Here is a 26,443-nt window from a genome sequence, read left to right as displayed (position 1 = left end):
AAAAAAACCTAAGAAAAAAACTACCAGAATTGTACTTAGTTTTGATTTAAATGGTTTGGCGTTTCAAATAAAATGCTGGCAAGTTAGAAGTTGAGGTTTACTGACAGACCAGTCTCAAGGAAGGGAGGGTGGAACTCTCTGGAAGTGGCCTGCAAGCCTTTCCTATAAAGCTCTCCAGGGGGCGTGACAAAGTGGCCAAAGTGGAAAAAAAAACAGGGGACCACTACGACTTGATTGGCGACTGCTCCGAAGACCCAGTCGACCGACAACCAATTAGCTGTGAGCAGAATGCATGGCGTGGCCCAGCCCACATGTAAAGTCAATCCATATGTGGGTGACTGGTCCTGGAGTGCCCACTCCCAGCACCTTCTCCGTTCAACACTTGCACTCAATTCACATCCTCTACCCAAATGAAAATAACTAACTATAACTATAAATTGTAGATGTACGTATATATAACATAGGAATACAATTGACATCTTAGCTCAACATCTCACCTACCTGTTGTGTTTGACAGTGACTGTGTACAGCCAGCCTGACACCTCACACACTCACAACATATAGGAAAAAAACAAAAAATGTCCTCCTCTCTCAGGCTGCCTGTACTGTGTTGCTCCCTTACAGTTTGATTAGTGTGTGCTGTGTGGATGTGAGTGCCTCCTTTCTCAAGACTTCCACAAAGCCCTCCTTGTTTCTCTCCATATGGTTTAATGCATGAAGTATTGAGTAAATCACATGGGAAGAAACGTTGCTACAGCACTGAAGAATTGAGTTCACGAAAGAAATGTACCCCAAGCTCTCTACTTTCACTTTGAAACACATCTAGATCCCCGGGCCTTGAGTTTGACACGTGAGATAAACATTTCAATGTTAATATCCACTTTACACACACTCATCCTATCATATAATGCTACGTTTGATCAGGAATTAAGACATTAAGAAGTTGGTAAGACTTCAGGACAATTGTCTGTTTGGGAACAGTTAATTAAGGCCTTTTCAGTTACAGTGCCGAAAGCAAGGTTACTCCTGTATGAATTTGGTGTGAAAGAACAGTTTCAGAAAGGGGCAACTAGTCGTTTACTATATATATATATTTTTTACCTTTTTGGCTTTCTGCTCGTGCAGTAATTGCATGCTCTAATATGATTACAAGTCTGACCAACAATATAGTCAAAAGCCAAGTCAATGAATGCACATATTAAACAGTAACAGAATTCATTGGCGTCATCTGATCAAACTTTAAACAAACATTACGCACAACTGGGAAAAGTAACAATGTACAATGGGCACTGTCCTGGCACTAGAAGTGAACTTTGAGGAATGCTGTCATGGAGATTTACAAGTTAACAACTTCTAGGCATTACTTTTAATATGCCCAGCGGGCATGAAAAGAACAGATCATATTTGACTGTTACTCTAAGAAAGGCAACAAAAACACCAATGGTGTGAAATAGGTCCAAATTAAGGACATGTAATGTTGACCTACAATTTTATAGGGTGAGTTTAACAGTTCAAAATAAATCAGGATAATCAAATTTTCTTCTGAGCAATGAAATGCATCAAAAGGAAAATTGAACTCACGGCGACGGGCTGGCAACCAGTTTAGGGTGTACCCCACCTTGCCCAAAGTCAGCGTGGCAACTCCAGCACACCTGTAATTCTAAAGAAGATAAGTAGAACAGAGAATGAATGAATGGATAATAAGAAACAGTAAACCAGATTACACACGAACAAGAGCATTCAAAATGTCTATGCAAATATTTGTCCAGGTTCTTTGAGTCTCTTAAAGACATTATGGACCATAGTTGATGATGAAATCTAAATTCATTGCAATGTTTCAGTTGAAATGTTCTTAAACAGTTGGATTATTTGTTAACAGTTGTTCACAAAGCAGTGAAACAGAGCCTTTTGAGGATAACTCTTTTGTAACCAATCATGACACTCACCCGTTTTCAATTAACCAGCTCACCTATGGAATGTTCCATTTTTTCCAGCATCCCTCCACTTTCCCAATGGTTTGTTATCCCATCCCATCTTTTTTTGCGGACATCATATTCAAAATGAGAGAATATTTGCCAGGAAATAACTTTCATTATCTTAAACATTTAGTATCTTATTTGTATTGTGATCAGTTATTATAGGTTAGAATGGGTTTGCAAATCACTGTACTGTTTTTATTTGTTTTTAATAAGGGTGCCAACGTCACTGGAATTGGGAGTTCTCATAAATACGTATAAAAGAATCCAAATAGGTTGACAAACATTATGAAATATTTACATGCTGCTATACCAACTAGGTAATTGTACATTATGTATTTCATCAATCATATTGCTGGATTTGGTCCAGACCCCATTTCTTCAATATGCTAAGTTCCATGCATTTTCTATACCTCATGTACAATTAAAGTCATGTGTGAGCTGGAACCTAATGTAACTGACTTGCCAGAGAAATGAGGTTACAGTCTGGACTGGTGGCCAGCCAGTCGTAGGGCACGTTCCTCGTTTGGCGACAAATTATCACTCAGAGGATCTCGAGTTGTTTCAATTTCTAGGGGCGAAAAAAGAAGAGCACAGACATGACACAGAACGAGTTGTTTCAAATGGCAACTTTGTTTTTGCATTTAAGCAACACAAACATTTGTGGTACTCAATTGACAATTTACACCAAGCACAGAGAGGGGGGGGGGGGGGGGGGGGGGTGTTGAACATGGAGTCAACTGGTAAATTTCCATTCCCAAAACTAACACCTTCACCAGATTAGCCCTGCTTGTTTGGCTGCAGTTAAACAGGAGTAATCACACCTTGGAAGAGCTGTTGCATAAAACATGAATCATGGCTCCAACAAGAGAAACAAAGGAGAAGATTAGCAAACTTCTCAAAGAAGGTAAATGGTTATTCACAATCAACAGTGATAAAATCTGGACCAAGAAGAAATTGATTTGGTTTAGTAAAGACAGAAAATTTAAAACAACCTCTTACTAGAAACTAGAAAATGCACAGCAGAACAAATGAGGAACAAATGGAAGGAAACTGGATTCAGCCCCTGTGATCGAACTATTAGAAACCACGTAAAGGAAATACGATTTACATATCCAAAAAGATGAGAAAATGACTGCCTGGAGAAAACATTTCAACAGTCATATGGAGTCATATGGCTCGCATTGCATCATCCGAACCACTTTTTCTCCAGAGTTATGGGCTTGCCGGAGCCTATCCCAGCAGTCTTTGGGCGGTCGATGGGGAACACCTTAAACTGGTCACTAGCCAATCGCAAGGCACATGTAGACAAACATCCATTCACTCACACCTACTGAAAATTTGGAGTGCTCAATTGACCTACCATGTATGGGACAAAACCCACGCAAGCACAGGGAGAACATGCAAACTTCTCACAGGAAGGCCAAAGCTGAGATCAAACACCTCAGAACTGTGAGGTGGACGGGCTGAGCATAATATACAAATTTAGATTTGGATCATTTTTTTTGTCTTATCAATTGAATGTGGAACAAGGACATTTGGGAATGAGTAAATAATTTTTCAAGACAATAACACATCTAGCCGTGATGTAAAAATTGTCAAAACATTCCTTAAAGACACATACGGTCAATGTCAAGTCCTGCCAATGGTTCATTTCTCAATATAACTGAAAATCTTTTCTATCTGGTTGAAAGTTTAAGAAAATGGTCCAGGACAAGAGACTAATCTGACAACAACAGATTGATGAAGAGTTCTGTTTATCACACATTAAGTCTATGCCTCTGAGACTGCAAGCTCTTATATACATATAAAAAAAAGCCAGACAATGTATTAGTGGCATTTTGAAGTGTTCATTTGTTGTTGTTTTTCCATAATCTCATAATTTTCTCCTCAGAATTAAGTGATTCCATAATTTTTCCTAGATTAGTTTGAGTTGCATGATTGAAACAATTGAATAAAGATTCTCCGAGACTGGTAATTCTGTAATTTTCACTAGGGGTTGTATGGAAAAACAAGCGTACACAATTAAGTGAGTTTTTCTTTTAAGGGAGCAACTGACAATTGAAGCCAAACTTCAAAATCGGTCCGACTCGAGAGTAGTCAGACCACGAAGAGACCCCATGCAAAGTCCAAAGCTTCGACTGATCCCCACCACATCCAAAACGGCTTCCATAGCAACCCCAAGTGGTAGTGCATTAGTATTTATTTTACCATATTGAGTCCATCATACTTACATTTGTGTTTGTATTCCTTTCTAAGTAAGACTATTGCTGATTACGGAAATATTTTCCATTTGAAACGGTGCGTTTATACGACACCTATAGCGCAGCAGAATTTTGAAGCAGCTTATGATCAGACAAAGTGACCTAATGCTCGAGGCTACGAAAATATGTCGCGTTTGACGTAACGTTAAACCTTTTGTGGTCATATGTTTTAGCATCGACATATGACAGCTATGTTTAGTCATAAACTTTAGATAACACAATCGAAACGCTTCGTGCTTTCTTTCTCTGCTGCGAATATGCGTAATTTACGTCACACGTGAGTAATATGTTCATGACATAATTTTTTATATTGTTTATTTTATTTTTGTTTTATTTTCCCTAGTGCTTGTTTATTTGGATTATAAAAGAAGTGCTGAATTGTTTCCATTGAAAAATAAGCACTCCTGCAATTTAGAATGTTGCATAAAATATAAACTCTCTAAAAAAAATTAAAAATGTACCAAGCATTTTGTCTACTTTTATATGCATGGATAATAAAAGCAAAACATTTGGACATTTTACAACAATGTCTAACATTCATTCATTCATTCATTCATTCATTCATTCATTCATTCATTCATGACAGCAAGTGTGTGTGTGTGTGTGTGTGTGTGTGTGTGTGTGTGTGTGTGTGTGTGTGTGTGTGTGTGTGTATAAACTAGCAAATACACGTTCATAAATTAACACAATCTAATCTCAACATGTAACATATATCAATACATATTAATTTCTAACACTTCATTTTCTTTTTTTTATTTTAAGAACTGGAGTCCTGTTCTCTGTGAATAAATGTTGATGTGAATAAATGTGCAACTCGATATTGACGTCAATACGATGACAGCGATCTGACTTCCTAGGTAAATGGAACGTGACACCATTCCATGATGACGGGGGTTGTGCCGGGCCGTGAGGGCACGCTGCCTCATACTTTCAGTGGGTAAACATGCCAGTTTGCCAGTCACTCTGCTGCCTTTGGCTTTATAATTCATAGAATCTCTTACTCTTTGCTCGTTCATTTACTTGGATAATATCTCATGGGTCGCAACTCATCAGTTCCTGTGCCAGTCAATCACACGAACAAAAGTAGAATAGAAACGTTTTTGTCATTGCACAATACATAAAATAAACATCGACCGAGAATAATAAGACCGCTGAACAGAATACTTCAGGGAGATCATCAATAGACATCCCTCTCCACACCCGGTAGAAGCACAATTAACTGAAATTGTTGATCCGAACAAAGCAATTAAGTGTTGCCTGCCGACTGCGTATAGGCAGGCATACGCATATCATAAGAAAACGGATGTATATAAAACTCCAACTGCACATACAATATGTTGTACTGTGTTATATGTACTGAACAAAAAAAAAAAAACACGGCACAACCATTAAGAAAATAGCCAATGGCCTCAGATAAAGTAATTGGAGGATAACAAAGGAGAGAGTGTGGATATTTTGAGAGATGGATTGCAGTGATTACTCACTGCACGGGTGCATTCCAGCTACGAAGACTCAACATGTCGTTGCAACATGGTTCAGTGGCAAAGCCCCTGAAGATGTATAGATATATGGTACACTGTCAGGCTGAATGCAAAGCAAGGGAATAGATTAAAATAAAAAATGCAGAATCAGGTGGTTGCGTTCACCGCAATGAACACTGGAATAGTACTGGAATGCAGGTCTATGGGTATGGTGGAAGTTACAGACTAAACAGACCAGCAAGTAGGTGGCAGGGGAGGATAAAAAGACACCAGTGGTACATATCAGGGCAGGGCCATCAGCCACAGCTGCAAGAGAAACCTTGGAGAAAATTCAAGAATCAAAACTCAATGAGGGAAAGAGCTTGCTGGTGCCAGATGAAATTAACGAGAAATAGCAGAGAGTAGAAATTGCTGATCTGATGACAAACATGACATGAATGAAAACGTTACCCCGGGAGGATCTAATTTATAAGGGATTTTGTTTAAATTAAGATTTTGCTTCAGCAACCAGCAAAGATGCTAGACAACCATCAGCTAATTAATCGCCTCCTTCATTTCATTTGGTCTGGTGGGCATGATGGTGCACACAACATGCATTGACATCTTTGTTGACCCCAATCGGACCATCTGAATTTGTTCATTTTGTGTACCCTCCACCTCCAGGCAACGTGTTCTTCCCCAAATATTTACTAAACGTTAAAACTACAAAAGTCACAGTTTTTTTATATTGATAATTCAATGTTTTGGGGGGAAATCCTTGACAACCCCTGATAATGGCTCCACAAGGGTGCACACGTTTCCTATACAAACACAACTGAACTGATTTACAAATCATGCCAGTAGAAAATCATTTTTTGTCCCAAGGGTAAGAAGTAAAAGTTCATGCTCGCTTCACTTTAATGATTACAACCTGACAAAAAGTCAAGGTACAGAGAATAATGTGCTGATAAAAGGAGCCATATTCAAATCTGCAAAAATCAAAACTGTTACGCTTCACAATGCAGAGTTCAATCAAACAGCAAGCAAAGACAATGAAAATAGGAAAAAGCAATGTTGACAATGTACTGAATCAACAGACACTATGGCTTTCCAGACAAAACAGGTCCGTTTACAACACATCTGAAAGAATGAGGGTCAAATCTAGGTCAAGGTGGAAATTATTATTGCAGTGGTGCTGAATGAAGTCAGAGGGATTCTATTGTTTCAGATTCTTGGATTTCAGTCCAGCCCTTTGCCCTGTTTCGACTGACTTTTGCGTAAACAATTTCCCCTGAGCAAAACAAATAAATACACGAGTAAAGGAGGCAGAGAAAAAGAGACTTTAAAGCTATTTTGGAACACGTGGCCGCCACACTGAAGGGGAGTATGAGGGCACACAGCTCACTCTTCTCATAAACATACCGTATAAATGTCATTGGACAGACAGGGTCTACAGATTTTTGTCCAAAAATGATTTGATCCAGAATATTGGATGTGGCAACTGTGGATCATTCTTGGTATCAACATGACTCAAAACATTCCCAATTAGAATGTGGGGTAGAAAGGAAGACTGGAAAGGTTTTACTGAGTTGGAAAGACTTTCGAAGCTCAAAAATGAAACAGAGGCTAGCCTTTTAAATAGATGCAAGAATTTTTATTTGAAATTTCAATTAGCAAAATAGCTGATGGTGTAGGGGTACACGCGGCTGACTTGTGTGCGGGCAGTGTGGGATTGATTCCTGCTCAGTGGCAGTGTGCATGTGGGTGTGAATGGTTGTTCGTCTCCATATGTGCCCTGCGACAATTTCAGGGTGTAATCTGCCTTTCGCCCCATATCAGTTGGGATAGGCTCCAGCGCCTCTGGCACCCCTGAACAGGATAGGCAGTGTTATAAATGAAATGGAAATGGATGGATGAATTTCAATTAGTAAACGGTGAAGAGCACCCTGAGAAAAGCCACACTAGTAAGAGCAAAGCATGAAAACTCCATATAGGAGGGCTTCAGATTTGATGCCAGAACCTTTTGACAATGAGGCCGACTAGCTTACCACTACTACAAATTTTGTGCATTATTTCGTTGAGGATTAACCGAACCTAATGCCCTATTGAAGTTATTTTTTTATTTTTTATTTATTCATTCACAAAAAATCTGCTGTTTACTTATTTACTTGTTTATTTGTTTACTTACCCTAATTCTGCTGCTAAATACATGTAAAGTGCAGCTTCAGTCCGTTGACTATTGTCAATACTGCTCTAATGCTTTGATTTCTGTAATAGATTGACCTTGAAGTATGTGAATGCAACAAACATTTTGATATGTTAAGTCATTTGTGAGTGTTTGTCAAATTGAAAGTTGGTTTATGTTGCCATGTTTACTCTGAATCGTATTCCTTAACCTTCACATGTTCGGCAGCAGGTGCGCTTAGAGTCACCCACACGGCCCATGTACCCTGACTTAATGTGTTTGGCGTGTTGCTGCGTAATTAAATAGCTTTGATAAGGTCACTGCAACTATTATTGTTGTTCCCAGTAAGGATAGGGTCCGAGTGGCATTGTGAACACATTCTGATTCTGTGGATTTATTTCATCTTGGTGATATGTGCCCGTTGAGAAACCTCGACTAAAACTCTATGACACATGCTGATTGTAGTTCTTTGTCAGTTATCTACCTTCCAAATGATGACCTCGAATTGGAAAGGGATTAATTGATCATTTGTAAATAATTGGTAAATTGGTTGGTTTCCTTGTGTGGCATTGACGCATTTTTCATGGATCTTCATTTGAGTTGAGATGAAGCTGTGTACATCTATGTTCTTAAAAAAATATTGAGTGTACCTGTTGATGGCCACGTCCACAACAGCAAAAATCGTAACTTTTTTCACGTACACCACAAAATTTCCACTTGGAGTAACTTAGGGTTGAGTTTCTTGACCAAAGGCACGGCAACATTGCTCATTCAGAGCTGAGATTCAAACCAGCGACCCTTCAGTTACTAGACCGGCTGTAGCAAGTGAGCCAACATCTTAAATTTTACCGTTTTCAAGTGACTCAAGAATGAATTAGCTCAGTTAGTCCATCTATGCCATAGGTGTCAAACTCAAGGCCCGGGGGGCAGATGTGGCCCACTGCATCATTTTCTGTGGCCCGCGAAGACAAACTGCATTGAATTTATGTCGTACTAAAATTGCAAATTGTTTTAACTTTTAAAAAAAGTTTCCACTCGTCTGATTTGAAAAAACATATTTGTCAGTTTGTTTTGTAGCTTATACTGTATATAATATGAGGCGTTCATTTATTTGGGTTGACCGTTATTATGGCCCTCCGAGGGAAACGATGACTACAATGTGGCCCGCGACAAAAATGAGCTTGACACCCCTGATCTATGGCATTTCCTACTTAAATTGATGGAAATGGCAGTAATGCTGTATAGTAAGTACTTTGAATGGAAGCAGTGAAAGAACACTTTGTCTTTCATTTGGAGAACCAATTACATTTTTAGCAGTTCACTTTTGAGGGAGGGCAGACAATATACAAGAGAAAAACAAGAACTGACAACGTTAGTGTAGGACATGACACAGAAGAGAATATACTGCTAGTGTTACAACAAAATATGTGCAGTACAAGTATTATATTGCCTTTTTGGCATGAAGAATGCATGCACTTCAGTACAGCATATCTGAATACAATCCAAATGCTTCAATGTGCACAGGTTTAAAACGGTGAACTGATAACAACATGGAGCTTGTTAAAAAGCCATAAACAGTTAACACAATTTTGTTGCCGAGACTCACTTCAATCCTCAGACAAGGAAGTGCCTAATGATAATTCCGGCTGCCAAGATGGCAACAAAGATAAGTAAAATTAAGGCACGCTTCAAAAGCAGTTGTTTCAGTGTGGTGACTGCAGTTTCATGCTGGTCTGGAATCTGTTGGTCCTCTGCAGTACTCTCACATCTGGGTGAAGGAGCAGGAACCACTGCAGTAGAGTCTAGAAACGAATTAAAAGCGTGATGTATTGACTGATGGGCAAATAATATCACAATAATGTAGCTTCTCATCCAAGTATGTTGCACTTATTGGCAGTTTTGACAAATTTGACCTCCAAATCACTGTATCCACTTTCACGTTGTCTAAACCATGCATTCAAAAGTTTGAGGTCACTTATATGTGAATGATATTAATGATCATAATTATAATAATTAATATCATTTATTGCCCAGTTGTCTTACTGATGTTTTTGATGTTACTGATATCTGTTGTTAAAACCAGAGAACCATCAGTATGTGCATGTTCAAGCCAAGTATATTACGTAATTGCAACATGGTGATAATCTGCATTATTCTAAACGTGGTCTTGCCTGGCTCGCAGACTACCATTTCCACAGTGTCTTCAACCTTGACCTGAACACCTGCTCTCCTTTGAGCCTGACCAGTACTCTCACATCTGGGTGAAGGAGCAGGAACCACTGCAGTAGAGTCTAGAAACAAATTAAAAGCGTGATGTATTGACTGATGGGCAAATAATATCACAATAATGTAGCTTCTCATCCAAGTATGTTGCACTTACTGGCAGTTTTGACAAATTTGACCTCCAAATCACTGTATCCACTTTCATGTTGTCTAAACCATGCATTCAAAAGTTTGAGGTCACTTATAAATGACATTAATGATCATAATTATAATAATTAATATCATTTATTGCCCAGTTGTCTTACTGAGGTTTTTGGTGTTACTGATATCTGTTGTTAAAACCAGAGAACCATCAGTATGTGCATGTTCAAGCCAAGTATATTACATAATTGCAACATGGTGATAATCTGCATTATTCTAAACGTGGTCTTGCCTGGCTCGCAGTCTACCATTTCCACAGTGGCTTCAACCTTGTCCTGAACACCTGCTCTCCTTTGAGCCTGACCAGTACTCTCACATCTGGGTGAAGGAGCAGGAACCACTGCAGTAGAGTCTAGAAACGAATTAAAAGCGTGATGTATTGACTGATGGGCAAATAATATCACAATAATGTAGCGTCTCATCCAAGTATGTTGCACTTACTGGCAGTTTTGACAAATCTGACCTCCAAATCACTGTATCCACTTTCATGTTGTCTAAACCATGCATTCAAAAGTTTGAGGTCACTTATAAATGATATTAATGATCATAATTATAATCATTAATATCATTTATTGCCCAGTTGTCTTACTGATGTTTTTGGTGTTACTGATATCTGTTGTTAAAACCAGAGAACCATCAGTATGTGCATGTTCAAGCCAAGTATATTACGTAATTGCAACATGGTGATAATCTGCATTATTCTAAACGTGGTCTTGCCTGGCTCGCAGTCTACCATTTCCACAGTGGCTTCAACCTTGTCCTGAACACCTGCTCTCCTTTGAGCCTGACCAGTACTCTCACATCTGGGTGAAGGAGCAGGAACCACTGCAGTAGAGTCTAGAAACGAATTAAAAGCGTGATGTATTGACTGATGGGCAAATAATATCACAATAATGTAGCTTCTCATCCAAGTATGTTGCACTTACTGGCAGTTTTGACAAATTTGACCTCCAAATCACTGTATCCACTTTCATGTTGTCTAAACCATGCATTCAAAAGTTTGAGGTCACTTATATGTAAATGATATTAATGATCATAATTATAATAATTAATATCATTTATTGCCCAGTTGTCTTACTGATGTTTTTGATGTTACTGATATCTGTTGTTAAAACCAGAGAACCATCAGTATGTGCATGTTCAAGCCAAGTATATTACGTAATTGCAACATGGTGATAATCTGCATTATTCTAAACGTGGACTTGCCTGGCTCGCAGTCTACCATTTCCACAGTGTCTTCAACATTGTCCCGAACACCTGCTTTCCTTTGAGCCTGACCAGAGATACACAAATATGTCAAAATTAAAATCATTTAAATTGTATGCCATGTTTGTGTTTTCCAGCAAATTAGTTATTCACATCATCGGCAGCCTTTCTCCAATCAAGACGGCACAAATATGTCACGAAGGAAATGGCCTGCAGTACCACACAGATCGTAAGACCAGTCCAAAGTCCTGTTCAAGAATCAACAGAAGCAAACAGAATCTTATGAGTCACACTGTTGGGATGATTGTGTAATGTAAAACACGATTATGCTTGTTTCTTACCTACAACGCCCAATTGTGTCTTAAACAATAAAGACACACCTATTGGAAAGCCAATGAAGTAGTGTCCAACCAGGTTGGACACAGCACCGACCTTTTGTTTTCCAACTCCTCGAAAAACACCTCCACTCACAGTCTTTGATGAGAATTGCAATTAATTCTTTCAGACGTCAACATTGATCACTTTCCCATGAAATTAATTTTCTCACCGCAATAGCATGAGCAAGATGCATGACCCAAAAAACAACCATGACATCAGCAGTCCTCTTTAAAATGTTTCTGAAGGAAAGATAAAGTTGGAAAAAAAACAAAATACAATACAATGTTAATGTCAAGGTAAGCGTGTGGCAAATTTGTTATATTATCAAGTGAAGGTGAGATGACTCACGGATCTGTGGTGAAAATGTAGCCAACTGCATTTCCGGATAGTGTAAGGCTAAGTCCAACACAAAGGGCGAATGCAGCTACAATGGGAAAGAGACAAACTGAATAAAATTCATGAAATGGTAACTCATCGTGATCCATGAATGTTTTTGCATTTAACCCTCTCCAAATTCATTTTACAGCATAATTTTTGGCATGGATGGCAAATCAGCTCATTTGAGGGGCCATGAGACAGATGTCATTCCACGTCACTGGCATGTTCTCTTTTTATTGCAGTGACAACCAGTGGGCTGAATAGTTTGGCCGTAAGCTGTCTTGTTCGTCTGTGTTTTTGCCCTTACATGTACAGATGATGGAAACTTTACAAGACAACTTGGCTTGCACACTGTTTCCTGCAACAAGAGCCTTCCCTACATTGACACTAGCTGCAGTTGCCATTCCAATGGGGAACTGAAAAAGTCAAAAATGTATAGAATCAGAAACACTTTTGAGTCATTCAAAATTCCATAATGTAGATCAGAGTGGCCAACATAACGCTCATAAAACACATGCGACTCTTTGGCTATCTTTTTTTCTGTCAGTCGGTCAATTTTTCAATGATTAATATTTTATATATTAATATTGTGAAGCCTGGTTTCATCTGCACAGCCATCTTGGAAATTGGAAGGAAAAGAACTGAGCAGATAGCTCCTATATTTCAAAATTGGTCCTAAATTTTGATTGACTGGCTTATAGTATTTATTGGAAAGATACGGTATCCCTGTTAGGCTGCTCCGTTCTCGACTTGGCTTAGTTCTCAGTGGCTGAATGAAGGCGCATGTTCCACTTTAGAAGATAATCACAGACAGGGTTGCTGGTGGTTGGGACTTCTGCTTTATAGAATTGTATATTTTGTGCAGCGAAATGGAGAATTCTGCTCTCCAAACCTAAAAATGATTGCAAAAAATAGTTGAGTCTCCTACCGTCTAAACCGAGATCAGAAAAGATCAGCGCTATTCAGCTATGGTTTAAAATTTACGATACGTCCCATAGCTAAATCCACAGACCAGCAAATTTATTTGTTGTGGATACAAAATCTTCACAATATCTCTTTTTACAAAGATAATGTTTAGGTTCAAGAAACACAGTCTGACTTTTAATGTTAATTGAGTTGGCCACCACTGAATGACATGAATTCCATTTGACTTACCACCAAAGCCACAAGAGTCAGGTGATAGACCGCAGATTGAGCTCCCAACTCAACTTCACTAATCATGCCAGCAAGACATCCTCCCACTTCAAATGCCCACCACTCAAGGCAAAACATGAGCATGCTTGGCATGGCCAGCTTGACAAAGGGTCCCCACTCCTCGAGACACTCACGTGACCAGCCTGAGGATCAAAAATTTAAGTCATCAACAAATCTGTGTTTTAATGAGACTTGAAGTGTTACATTTGATTATATGATGTGAAACCACTACTTTTGACCATCGTGACTGCCTCCATCATTTAATCTGCCCATCTCCATGTAGAGCTACAGTCATTAACAATTTAGTTGAAACATCATCACATACGACACTAACTGTAGGAGTAACTATAAATACTGTACACTGTACAGGTAGTGTACTATTATAACTTAATAAGATGCATTCACTTATCCATTCATCATTGCATTGAAAGTTAGAAGGCAACTGACCTTCCCAATTGGGTAACCCCTTCCGCCAAATATAGGCCAGTAGGGTGATGGAAAGAAAATACTGTGACATTAAATTTGCTCCGGCAGACCCACTTTAACAAACACAAACATAGAATGTTTTAAACACAGGTATGAAATTAGAGTGGTTAAGAGCAGTAAGAGTAGTAACACTGAAATAAAAATACCTTCAAAACACATTTAGGCAAGTAGAGTGTGCATTGCATTGTGGGAATTAATATCAGCATAAAAATATAAACACCTCTGCATGTTAATGATACTGAGTAAATATTACACTAATTGAAAGTTGATCTTCAACGTATTTGCAAAACATACAAGATCTGTATTTTTGTAAATAAAAAATATATATATTCTGGGAAACTTACGGAACTCCCAGTTGCAGAAGATGGAGGAAAACATAATTGATGAATGCGTTTAAAATGTTTCCAATTACACCGGTTACGACTTGAGGCCAAATAATTCCCTGCAAAATAAACAAAACAAAACAACGGACGCACACACACACACACACACACGCACGCAGGCTCTTGAAATGTATTATGTCTATTATTAACTTTCATATAAAAGATATTGTATTGCTACACAGCACCTGGTTCTGAAGATATCTTCCCAGCAGCTGGTACATAAATGCCGCCTGATAGAGAGAAAACATCATTTTACTACATGATAGAAGCCGTCTACATAACTTATGGACAGAGACAAAAGTGAACTCACTGGCAGAGAAGCCATGACGATGTTCACATACGCTTGTGCCAGACTGTGAAGCACACAAAACGTCACGTGAAATTGCGGTATGGAGACATTAAAATATAGATCACATGCATTATTATATTATAGTAATGTTTAGGATGTCACGATATTGTAAGGTATCTCGGTTTCAAAATTCTACCCATTATATTGCAGACACGCTCGGACAAACGTCACCAATGATATTTATTGAAGTAAAACACTGAACTCTGCTGTCAACTTTGGCTCAGGCCAAAGAACTGTGTGCACCGCTGTGGTGCATCATCATGCATGGAGATGGATGCTTACATGCTGAATGCATGTTGTATTTTTTTATATTGCCCAAATTTTGAGTTTGTGTGACTTTTTATAAACTGAATCCAATTACATAAAAAATGAGTCTGCATAAGAAAATCAAACCTCTTCTTCATGTTAATGGTAATACACTTTGCTAAAACTCAAGGGATTTTTTTTACAGTAAATACAACGTGTGATTAACAATGAGTGAACAATAAAAGAGATTAATCCTGATTAAATATTTTAATCGCTTGACCACTAAATGATATGAGTAATAATAGTCTGATGGATGCATTACCTTCTTTATGTATTTATTATACCAATAGTTAACTAATAAAAAATAATAATAATAATAAAAATGAATAAAAAATAGTATGCTGAAGGTGATGGGAGGATTAAAACGCGACTTACCTGGCAACCTCATGGCTCTGTTTAACGGCAAGTAAAAAGGTTTCAGTATAGATGAGAACAGCGCAGCAGGGGAAACACGCCAGAATGATAATCAGAACCCCTCTCTGAAGGATCAGCCCCACGCGCGTCGGGTTTCCACTTCCAATGGTCTACACAAGAGCAGAATCAAATAAATAGCAACACCGGAAGCCCACTAATGAATACTGTAGTTTTGATAGATGGAAGAAATCTTGATAGACAAATCCAAGGTTGAACTGTTTTGAAGTGGAGCTGAGAGTGAGCCCAAAGAGGCTTTGTTTCACTAAAAGTGCAACCTTTCTTGAGGGCACTACCTGAGGTATAAGGGTGTCACAAGTCAATGACAAGCCACTCCCAACGGTAATGCCAGTCACACTAACCATCTGCAATTAAAGAAGCATTAATAAAGACATGGCGTATTACGATATTTCTTTGACACAGAGGTTTGAGCACAGCATTCAGTCAAACGTCCCTCTCAAATAAGCTAATTTACAATGTTTTTCCATAGAAAATTTCCTGTCACCAAGGCACCATCTCATGGAAAAATAATCAAAACTTCTGGCATTCAAAAAGCACTACCTCTTAATTGTGGGATTCCCAGTGTCACCCTTTGCATTGAAGTACTACACATTAGCTTATATCTTTAATTACAACGGCCAACTATAGAAAAGAGCCTACAATCTGCCAGGCAAAGTTATTTTACTAACTAAATAACTAAGACTAAAATTGATGAAACATTTTGTTTACGGAACAAAAAAATAACAACTTACTTCTTACTACAATAAAAAAAAAACACACACAAAAATGTAACTTCTGCTGTTGCCTTTCAGCAATAAGTTCAGGAATGCTCTGACACACAGAAACAATCACATCTCACTGTTGAGTCAATCTTGTCTTTCCAACAAAATTTAAATTTTGTCTGATAATTCATTATTTTAAATCATGTGGCTATTGCAGACAAATTTGCTTGGTCAATTTGTCTTTGACAATATATACATTATCTTGCCAATTACATCATTCTAAGATCATTTTATGAACATTTAATACGCTGTTGCTCATAGATTTGGAATACAATGTCTTGTTTTACAGTGGCAAGCAAATGTTATGACGTCATTTCATCTATGCCTGATGCATGATGAAATCTGTGCCTTAGGTTAAAAGTGATAAAAGTAATTCATTTTGAGAACTATAATTATGGCCAACAGTCTATTTACCCAATGTTTTCCAGCTTTAAACAAGCCACTTCACAGTTTGAAAACCCTAGCAAACATTTCAAAAGTCCCACAAACTGACACACTTGAGTCATGCTGCACATGCTCAATCAAAATGAGCAAAATTATTGCTTTGACCAGTCCCCCTCCCAACGTTGATTTGGGTGACAAATTACAGAGCACGTTAAGGTAAAAAACCACAACAGCAATAAGAAAAAATGCATTGATTTTTTTTCTGAAAGTAGCATTTGTCAGGCAAGATAAATGTGTCAATGTACTATTGGAAATAACAATGGGGCAAATGTCCTCACCGCAGTTGCCAGTGATACAGCTGAAAGTTGTGTTTTCCCGAGATGACCGCAAAACACCAGGCCGATAATGTTGATCAAGTAGATCATCAACTGGGAAAGGGTCTGGAGTAGTTACAAACAAAGTGGTAAACGGCTTATCACCAGTATTAAGATTGATCAAATATACACACACATACATATACAATTACACAATTTGAGCCAAATGAAGCTTTGTCAGTCATTTCATCTTGGGATCTTACCACAGGTCCTGCCAGCTTCAAAAGGAGAATCAGTTCGGTGCAGCAACTGGACGGGAACGGGATGAATCCTCTAATGCCTCCCAACCACATGCCGCGAGAAGAGGCTCCATTCGCCTCTGAATCTTGCCGAGCCTCTTCGGAAGTCTCAACCATGATGCTTATAGCGGGCAGAGAAGGAGATATTAAGGCTCATTGTGTGAAGGCGAAGGCCTTCACACATATGTTATTCTACTCCATTTACTTTATTATTGTGTGAAGGCGAAGGCAGTTACTCATCAGTTAATGAGTAATAACATGTAATAGTACAGTAATAGAATTGTGTCGATCGTAATTAACATCAGTTAGAAGTGAGGAATTGCTACTTTCCCCACTAACGCAACAATCCTGGTTAAAATGTAAGCATATATTAAGGGTTCTTAATAACGTTGTGAGAATGTCTCGCGTTGCCACTTACCTTTCTCGTCTTCAAGATGATAATGAGGTTTACAATTATACCACACCCACTTTTCGGCGGCGCAAAACGTCGGCGTGAAAGGTCTGTGCGAAGTCTGAAAAGCGAAGGTAACTTCTAGTCGTAGCGTCAAAACTTTCGTAGACACAGAAGAAAAACACTGAGAGCGGAACACATCGCTCTAAATTCGTGTGAAATATGATTACACAATTGAGTGAACATGTGCATGTTTATATTTACGTGAACGCAACGCTTTTAGACCCCCCCCCCCACCACCTTAAAACGTGAAAAATGGTAGCGTCCTCTCCAAGTCAAGACGGTAAAATAAGATACACTATATCAAGTTATAGAATGTACATACAAGACAACATAACAATAAACTATGATCACAAGACAATATAATAGTAAACTTCAAGGAATTCAATAAATGTAAATTATGAATAATGTCATTCAAAACAGGTTTCTTTTATACAACAAATCACAACATAAGTTGTCAACATACACTTTACACTTTTCTTTCTAAACAAGAAGGAAAAAAAACAGTTGTATGGTGCTTTTTGGAACAAAAATACAGTATGATATGTATTAGTTGTTTGGGGAGGAATCGAATATATAAATGCGTGAAATATTACAAATAACTCTTCAAAACGAAAAAAAAAAAATATATATATATATATATAAAATGTTTTACTGACTCAATAAATACTAAACATAAAAAATGACAAACAAGAACGTATACATTGGACTTGACTTGTATGTGATGAAATTAACATGTAAATATTGGAAACATAATTTAAGGCAAAGAAATATAGAAAGGCCAACAATTGTGCAACTCAAAACAGTGAAGACTTCTAAGTTCAAAGCAGTGTCTATAGACAAATAAAAAAAATCTACAGCAAATAAATAAATAAATAAATAAATAAATAAATAAATAAATAAATAAATAAATAAATAAATAAATAAATAAATAAATAAATAAATAAATAAATAAATAAATAAATAAATAAATGAGAACACCCCGGGAACGTACGCCAGGATCCTGTTCGTGGACTTCAGCTCGGCGTTCAACACCATCGCCCCTGACATCCTCCAACAGAAGCTCATCCAGCTTGCGGTGCCTGCCTCCACCTGTCAGTGGATCACCAGCTTCCTGACCAACAGGAGACAGCGTGTGAGGCTGGGGGGCATCACATCTGACACCCGGACCACCAACACTGGAGCCCCTCAGGGGTGCGTCCTCTCCCCACTGCTCTTCTCCCTCTACACCAATGATTTCTCCTCAGGTGACTCTCGTGTGAAGCTCCTGAAGTATGCAGACGACACCACTCTCATCGGACTGATCCAGGACGGTGATGAGACTGCGTACAGACAGGAGGTGGAGCGGCTGGTCCACTGGTGCAGTCAAAACCATCTGGAGCTGAACCCGCTCAAGACCGTGGAGATGACAGTGGATTTCAGGCGAGACCCTTCACCACTTTTACCCCTCACTATCCGCAGTAATACTATTCTCTCCACAGACACCTTCAAGTTCCTGGGAACCACAATCTCTCGGGACCTGAAATGGACCGGCCACATAGACTCTGTCCGGAAGAAGGCCCAGCAGAGGCTGTACTTCCTGAGACAGCTCAAGAAGTTCAACCTGCCGCGAGAGCTTCTGAAGACCTTCTACACTGCCATCATCCAGTCTGTCCTCTGCACCTCCATCACTGTCTGGTTTGGATCGGCCTCCAAACAAGACAAGCACAGACTACAACGGACAATCAGAACTGCAGAAAAGATCATTGGAATCAACCTCCCATCTATCCAAGACTTGTACCTGTCCAGGACCAGGAATCGGGCAAGGAACATCTCTACAGACCCTTCTCACCCGGGTTGCAGTCTGTTTGAACTACTCCCCTCCGGACGGCGTTATAGAGCTCGGTACGCCAAAACCAGCAGACACAGAGACAGCTTCTTCCCCCAGGCTGTTGCTCTGATGAACTCACACCACTCATAGAGTCTCAGAGACATTACTGTGCAATAACATCCTACTCCTCACACCTTCTTGAATTTGTCTACACTGTTTTTGCCATTATTCACATGTCCTGAATGTTGTTAGTCACCTAAATGAAGCCATGCTTGGTATTTCAAATTTCTTTTTTAAAATGGACGTATTTAAGCGCGACCATCGAACTGTTAAGGCATTCGTCGCTGATTCGGAGCACACGCGGGTCATGGCAGCATCCATTTACTTTTTCTGTCTTCTTGGGTTTTCACCAAGTGAAGCATATTTGAACAGGTTTCTCCCTTCCCAAGTGAAGTTACAAGGGCTTGGTTATGGAGTGATAGACTTCAACCAAGAAGGTGGTGGGTTCAATCGTCAAGTCAATTTAGACTTGAATTTTTTCCCCAGCTAATTTTGTGAATCATTTGCCCATTTAAACTACGTCAAATATAGCTGAGATTGCCAAAATAAACATACAGATGGAAATAAATAGCCTGTGTAGGCCTATCCTCTTTTGGTGCAAAATGAAATAACATTCTGGTCCCCAAGTTGCTTCTTGGTTATATTGGTGGTCCCTTGGACATAACCAGTTGAAAACCCCTGGTGTAGTTTTTTGGTTAATTGAATTTGTGAAGACTGTTGGGATAGGCTCCAGCACGCCCTCGACCCTTGGGGGGACGAGTGGTACGGAAAATAGATGGCTGGATTGATGAATTTGTGAAAGCTAGACGTGTTTGTTATTTTGGCCCTGGCTTACTCTGAAGAAGCTCTTCACATGGTATTAATCCACTTCTGATCAACCGTGTGGTATTTTACGTTATATCGTAGACCAACTTTTAGATAGTGGAGCAACTTTGAGATGTACCTGAAAGCCAGTGAATGACTGCTGTATGACAGAAAACTACCAAAATGTTGGTGGATTTGTGGACATAACCTGGATGTATTAATCACAGATAATTGTGAAAAAAATGACTTACTGCAATTGATAATGATACAGCTGCAAGTTCTACTTTTCCCAAATGACCTTGGTGACAGGAAATTTTCTATGGAAAAACATTGTAAATTAGCTTATTTGAGAGGGACGTTTGACTGAATGCTGTGCTCAAACCTCTGTGTCAAAGAAATATCGTAATACGCCATGTCTTTATTAATGCTTCTTTAATTGCAGATGGTTAGTGTGACTGGCATTACCGTTGGGAGTGGCTTGTCATTGACTTGTGACACCCTTATACCTCAGGTAGTGCCCTCAAGAAAGGTTGCACTTTTAGTGAAACAAAGCCTCTTTGGGCTCACTCTCAGCTCCACTTCAAAACAGTTCAACCTTGGATTTGTCTATCAAGATTTCTTCCATCTATCAAAACTACAGTATTCATTAGTGGGCTTCCGGTGTTGCTATTTATTTGATTCTGCTCTTGTGTAGACCTTTGGAAGTGGAAACCCGACGCGCGTGGGGCTGATCCTTCAGAGAGGGGTTCTGATTATCATTCTGGCGTGTTTCCCCTGCTGGGCTGTTCTCATCTATACTGAAACCTTTTTACTTGCCGTTAAACAGAGCCATGAGGTTGCCAGGTAAGTCGCGTTTTAATCCTCCCATCACCTTCAGCATACTATTTTTTATTCATTTTTATTATTATTATTATTTTTTATTAGTTAACTATTGGTATAATAAATACATAAAGAAGGTAATGCATCCATCAGACTATTATTACTCATATCATTTAGTGGTCAAGCGATTAAAATATTTAATCAGGATTAATCTCTTTTATTGTTCACTCATTGTTAATCACACGTTGTATTTACTGTAAAAAAAATCCCTTGAGTTTTAGCAAAGTGTATTACCATTAACATGAAGAAGAGGTTTGATTTTCTTATGCAGACTCATTTTTTATGTAATTGGATTCAGTTTATAAAAAGTCACACAAACTCAAAATTTGGGCAATATAAAAAAATACAACATGCATTCAGCATGTAAGCATCCATCTCCATGCATGATGATGCACCACAGCGGTGCACACAGTTCTTTGGCCTGAGCCAAAGTTGACAGCAGAGTTCAGTGTTTTACTTCAATAAATATCATTGGTGACGTTTGTCCGAGCGTGTCTGCAATATAATGGGTAGAATTTTGAAACCGAGATACCTTACAATATCGTGACATCCTAAACATTACTATAATATAATAATGCATGTGATCTATATTTTAATGTCTCCATACCGCAATTTCACGTGACGTTTTGTGTGCTTCACAGTCTGGCACAAGCGTATGTGAACATCGTCATGGCTTCTCTGCCAGTGAGTTCACTTTTGTCTCTGTCCATAAGTTATGTAGACGGCTTCTATCATGTAGTAAAATGATGTTTTCTCTCTATCAGGCGGCATTTATGTACCAGCTGCTGGGAAGATATCTTCAGAACCAGGTGCTGTGTAGCAATACAATATCTTTTATATGAAAGTTAATAATAGACATAATACATTTCAAGAGCCTGCGTGCGTGTGTGTGTGTGTGTGTGTGCGTCCGTTGTTTTGTTTTGTTTATTTTGCAGGGAATTATTTGGCCTCAAGTCGTAACCGGTGTAATTGGAAACATTTTAAACGCATTCATCAATTATGTTTTCCTCCATCTTCTGCAACTGGGAGTTCCGTAAGTTTCCCAGAATATATATATTTTTTATTTACAAAAATACAGATCTTGTATGTTTTGCAAATACGTTGAAGATCAACTTTCAATTAGTGTAATATTTACTCAGTATCATTAACATGCAGAGGTGTTTATATTTTTATGCTGATATTAATTCCCACAATGCAATGCACACTCTACTTGCCTAAATGTGTTTTGAAGGTATTTTTATTTCAGTGTTACTACTCTTACTGCTCTTAACCACTCTAATTTCATACCTGTGTTTAAAACATTCTATGTTTGTGTTTGTTAAAGTGGGTCTGCCGGAGCAAATTTAATGTCACAGTATTTTCTTTCCATCACCCTACTGGCCTATATTTGGCGGAAGGGGTTACCCAAATGGGGAGGTCAGTTGCCTTCTAACTTTCAATGCAATGATGAATGGATAAGTGAATGCATCTTATTAAGTTATAATAGTACACTACCTGTACAGTGTACAGTATTTATAGTTACTCCTACAGTTAGTGTCGTATGTGATGATGTTTCAACTAAATTGTTAATGACTGTAGCTCTACATGGAGATGGGCAGATTAAATGATGGAGGCAGTCACGATGGTCAAAAGTAGTGGTTTCACATCATATAATCAAATGTAACACTTCAAGTCTCATTAAAACACAGATTTGTTGATGACTTAAATTTTTGATCCTCAGGCTGGTCACGTGAGTGTCTCGAGGAGTGGGGACCCTTTGTCAAGCTGGCCATGCCAAGCATGCTCATGTTTTGCCTTGAGTGGTGGGCATTTGAAGTGGGAGGATGTCTTGCTGGCATGATTAGTGAAGTTGAGTTGGGAGCTCAATCTGCGGTCTATAACCTGACTCTTGTGGCTTTGGTGGTAAGTCAAATGGAATTCATGTCATTCAGTGGTGGCCAACTCAATTAACATTAAAAGTCAGACTGTGTTTCTTGAACCTAAACATTATCTTTGTAAAAAGAGATATTGTGAAGATTTTGTATCCACAACAAATAAATTTGCTGGTCTGTGGATTTAGCTATGGGACGTATCGTAAATTTTAAACCATAGCTGAATAGCGCTGATCTTTTCTGATCTCGGTTTAGACGGTAGGAGACTCAACTATTTTTTGCAATCATTTTTAGGTTTGGAGAGCAGAATTCTCCATTTCGCTGCACAAAATATACAATTCTATAAAGCAGAAGTCCCAACCACCAGCAACCCTGTCTGTGATTATCTTCTAAAGTGGAACATGCGCCTTCATTCAGCCACTGAGAACTAAGCCAAGTCGAGAACGGAGCAGCCTAACAGGGATACCGTATCTTTCCAATAAATACTATAAGCCAGTCAATCAAAATTTAGGACCAATTTTGAAATATAGGAGCTATCTGCTCAGTTCTTTTCCTTCCAATTTCCAAGATGGCTGTGCAGATGAAACCAGGCTTCACAATATTAATATATAAAATATTAATCATTGAAAAATTGACCGACTGACAGAAAAAAAGATAGCCAAAGAGTCGCATGTGTTTTATGAGCGTTATGTTGGCCACTCTGATCTACATTATGGAATTTTGAATGACTCAAAAGTGTTTCTGATTCTATACATTTTTGACTTTTTCAGTTCCCCATTGGAATGGCAACTGCAGCTAGTGTCAATGTAGGGAAGGCTCTTGTTGCAGGAAACAGTGTGCAAGCCAAGTTGTCTTGTAAAGTTTCCATCATCTGTACATGTAAGGGCAAAAACACAGACGAACAAGACAGCTTACGGCCAAACTATTCAGCCCACTGGTTGTCACTGCAATAAAAAGAGAACATGCCAGTGACGTGGAATGACATCTGTCTCATGGCCCCTCAAATGAGCTGATTTGCCATCCATGCCAAAAATTATGCTGTAAAATGAATTTGGAGAGGGTTAAATGCAAAAACATTCATGGATCACGATGAGTTACCATTTCATGAATTTTATTCAGTTTGTCTCTTTCCCATTGTAGCTGCATTCGCCCTTTGTGTTGGACTTAGCCTTACACTATCCGGAAATGCAGTTGGCTACATTTTCACCACAGATCCGTGAGTCATCTCACCTTCACTTGATAATATAACAAATTTGCCACACGCTTACCTTGACATTAACATTGTATTGTATTTTGTTTTTTTTCCAACTTTATCTTTCCTTCAGAAACATTTTAAAGAGGACTGCTGATGTCATGGTTGTTTTTTGGGTCATGCATCTTGCTCATGCTATTGCGGTGAGAAAATTAATTTCATGGGAAAGTGATCAATGTTGACGTCTGAAAGAATTAATTGCAATTCTCATCAAAGACTGTGAGTGGAGGTGTTTTTCGAGGAGTTGGAAAACAAAAGGTCGGTGCTGTGTCCAACCTGGTTGGACACTACTTCATTGGCTTTCCAATAGGTGTGTCTTTATTGTTTAAGACACAATTGGGCGTTGTAGGTAAGAAACAAGCATAATCGTGTTTTACATTACACAATCATCCCAACAGTGTGACTCATAAGATTCTGTTTGCTTCTGTTGATTCTTGAACAGGACTTTGGACTGGTCTTACGATCTGTGTGGTACTGCAGGCCATTTCCTTCGTGACATATTTGTGCCGTCTTGATTGGAGAAAGGCTGCCGATGATGTGAATAACTAATTTGCTGGAAAACACAAACATGGCATACAATTTAAATGATTTTAATTTTGACATATTTGTGTATCTCTGGTCAGGCTCAAAGGAAAGCAGGTGTTCGGGACAATGTTGAAGACACTGTGGAAATGGTAGACTGCGAGCCAGGCAAGTCCACGTTTAGAATAATGCAGATTATCACCATGTTGCAATTACGTAATATACTTGGCTTGAACATGCACATACTGATGGTTCTCTGGTTTTAACAACAGATATCAGTAACATCAAAAACATCAGTAAGACAACTGGGCAATAAATGATATTAATTATTATAATTATGATCATTAATATCATTTACATATAAGTGACCTCAAACTTTTGAATGCATGGTTTAGACAACATGAAAGTGGATACAGTGATTTGGAGGTCAAATTTGTCAAAACTGCCAGTAAGTGCAACATACTTGGATGAGAAGCTACATTATTGTGATATTATTTGCCCATCAGTCAATACATCACGCTTTTAATTCGTTTCTAGACTCTACTGCAGTGGTTCCTGCTCCTTCACCCAGATGTGAGAGTACTGGTCAGGCTCAAAGGAGAGCAGGTGTTCAGGACAAGGTTGAAGCCACTGTGGAAATGGTAGACTGCGAGCCAGGCAAGACCACGTTTAGAATAATGCAGATTATCACCATGTTGCAATTACGTAATATACTTGGCTTGAACATGCACATACTGATGGTTCTCTGGTTTTAACAACAGATATCAGTAACACCAAAAACATCAGTAAGACAACTGGGCAATAAATGATATTAATGATTATAATTATGATCATTAATATCATTTATAAGTGACCTCAAACTTTTGAATGCATGGTTTAGACAACATGAAAGTGGATACAGTGATTTGGAGGTCAGATTTGTCAAAACTGCCAGTAAGTGCAACATACTTGGATGAGACGCTACATTATTGTGATATTATTTGCCCATCAGTCAATACATCACGCTTTTAATTCGTTTCTAGACTCTACTGCAGTGGTTCCTGCTCCTTCACCCAGATGTGAGAGTACTGGTCAGGCTCAAAGGAGAGCAGGTGTTCAGGACAAGGTTGAAGCCACTGTGGAAATGGTAGACTGCGAGCCAGGCAAGACCACGTTTAGAATAATGCAGATTATCACCATGTTGCAATTATGTAATATACTTGGCTTGAACATGCACATACTGATGGTTCTCTGGTTTTAACAACAGATATCAGTAACACCAAAAACCTCAGTAAGACAACTGGGCAATAAATGATATTAATTATTATAATTATGATCATTAATGTCATTTATAAGTGACCTCAAACTTTTGAATGCATGGTTTAGACAACATGAAAGTGGATACAGTGATTTGGAGGTCAAATTTGTCAAAACTGCCAGTAAGTGCAACATACTTGGATGAGAAGCTACATTATTGTGATATTATTTGCCCATCAGTCAATACATCACGCTTTTAATTTGTTTCTAGACTCTACTGCAGTGGTTCCTGCTCCTTCACCCAGATGTGAGAGTACTGGTCAGGCTCAAAGGAGAGCAGGTGTTCAGGTCAAGGTTGAAGACACTGTGGAAATGGTAG

General features: G+C 38.7%; 2 protein-coding genes across 2 annotated transcripts in view; one reads left to right on the top strand and one right to left on the bottom strand.

Annotated features, from left to right (window-relative positions):
- The window catches only part of LOC133151093 (multidrug and toxin extrusion protein 1-like), a 306,257-nt gene extending 288,961 nt beyond the window's left edge, over nt 1-17,296 (bottom strand). Inside the window, exons 1-7 of the mRNA XM_061273845.1 lie at nt 17,144-17,296; nt 16,905-17,006; nt 15,697-15,765; nt 15,365-15,513; nt 14,645-14,687; nt 14,520-14,564; nt 14,296-14,393 (exon numbers count right to left, since the gene is read on the bottom strand). Coding sequence (XP_061129829.1) covers nt 14,296-14,393; nt 14,520-14,564; nt 14,645-14,687; nt 15,365-15,513; nt 15,697-15,765; nt 16,905-17,006; nt 17,144-17,296 — 659 coding nt within the window. The remainder of the gene's footprint in view (nt 1-14,295; nt 14,394-14,519; nt 14,565-14,644; nt 14,688-15,364; nt 15,514-15,696; nt 15,766-16,904; nt 17,007-17,143) is intronic.
- Nucleotides 17,297-20,746: 3,450 nt separating this feature from the next.
- LOC133151092 (multidrug and toxin extrusion protein 1-like) lies at nt 20,747-24,855 on the top strand. The gene is made up of 12 exons (XM_061273844.1): nt 20,747-20,815; nt 20,999-21,147; nt 21,825-21,867; nt 21,948-21,992; nt 22,119-22,216; nt 22,508-22,599; nt 22,904-23,085; nt 23,825-23,933; nt 24,195-24,270; nt 24,380-24,449; nt 24,523-24,655; nt 24,749-24,855. Exons 1-12 carry the CDS (start codon nt 20,747-20,749, stop codon nt 24,853-24,855), a joined length of 1,173 nt encoding a protein of 390 aa, XP_061129828.1.
- The last annotated feature ends 1,588 nt before the right edge of the window (nt 24,856-26,443 follow it).

This window comes from Syngnathus typhle, linkage group LG3, assembly GCF_033458585.1.
Source record: "Syngnathus typhle isolate RoL2023-S1 ecotype Sweden linkage group LG3, RoL_Styp_1.0, whole genome shotgun sequence".
Taxonomy (NCBI): Eukaryota; Metazoa; Chordata; class Actinopteri; order Syngnathiformes; family Syngnathidae; genus Syngnathus; species Syngnathus typhle.
Note: the sequence above shows the minus strand (reverse complement) of the source record. Positions and strands in the feature narration are given on the sequence as shown.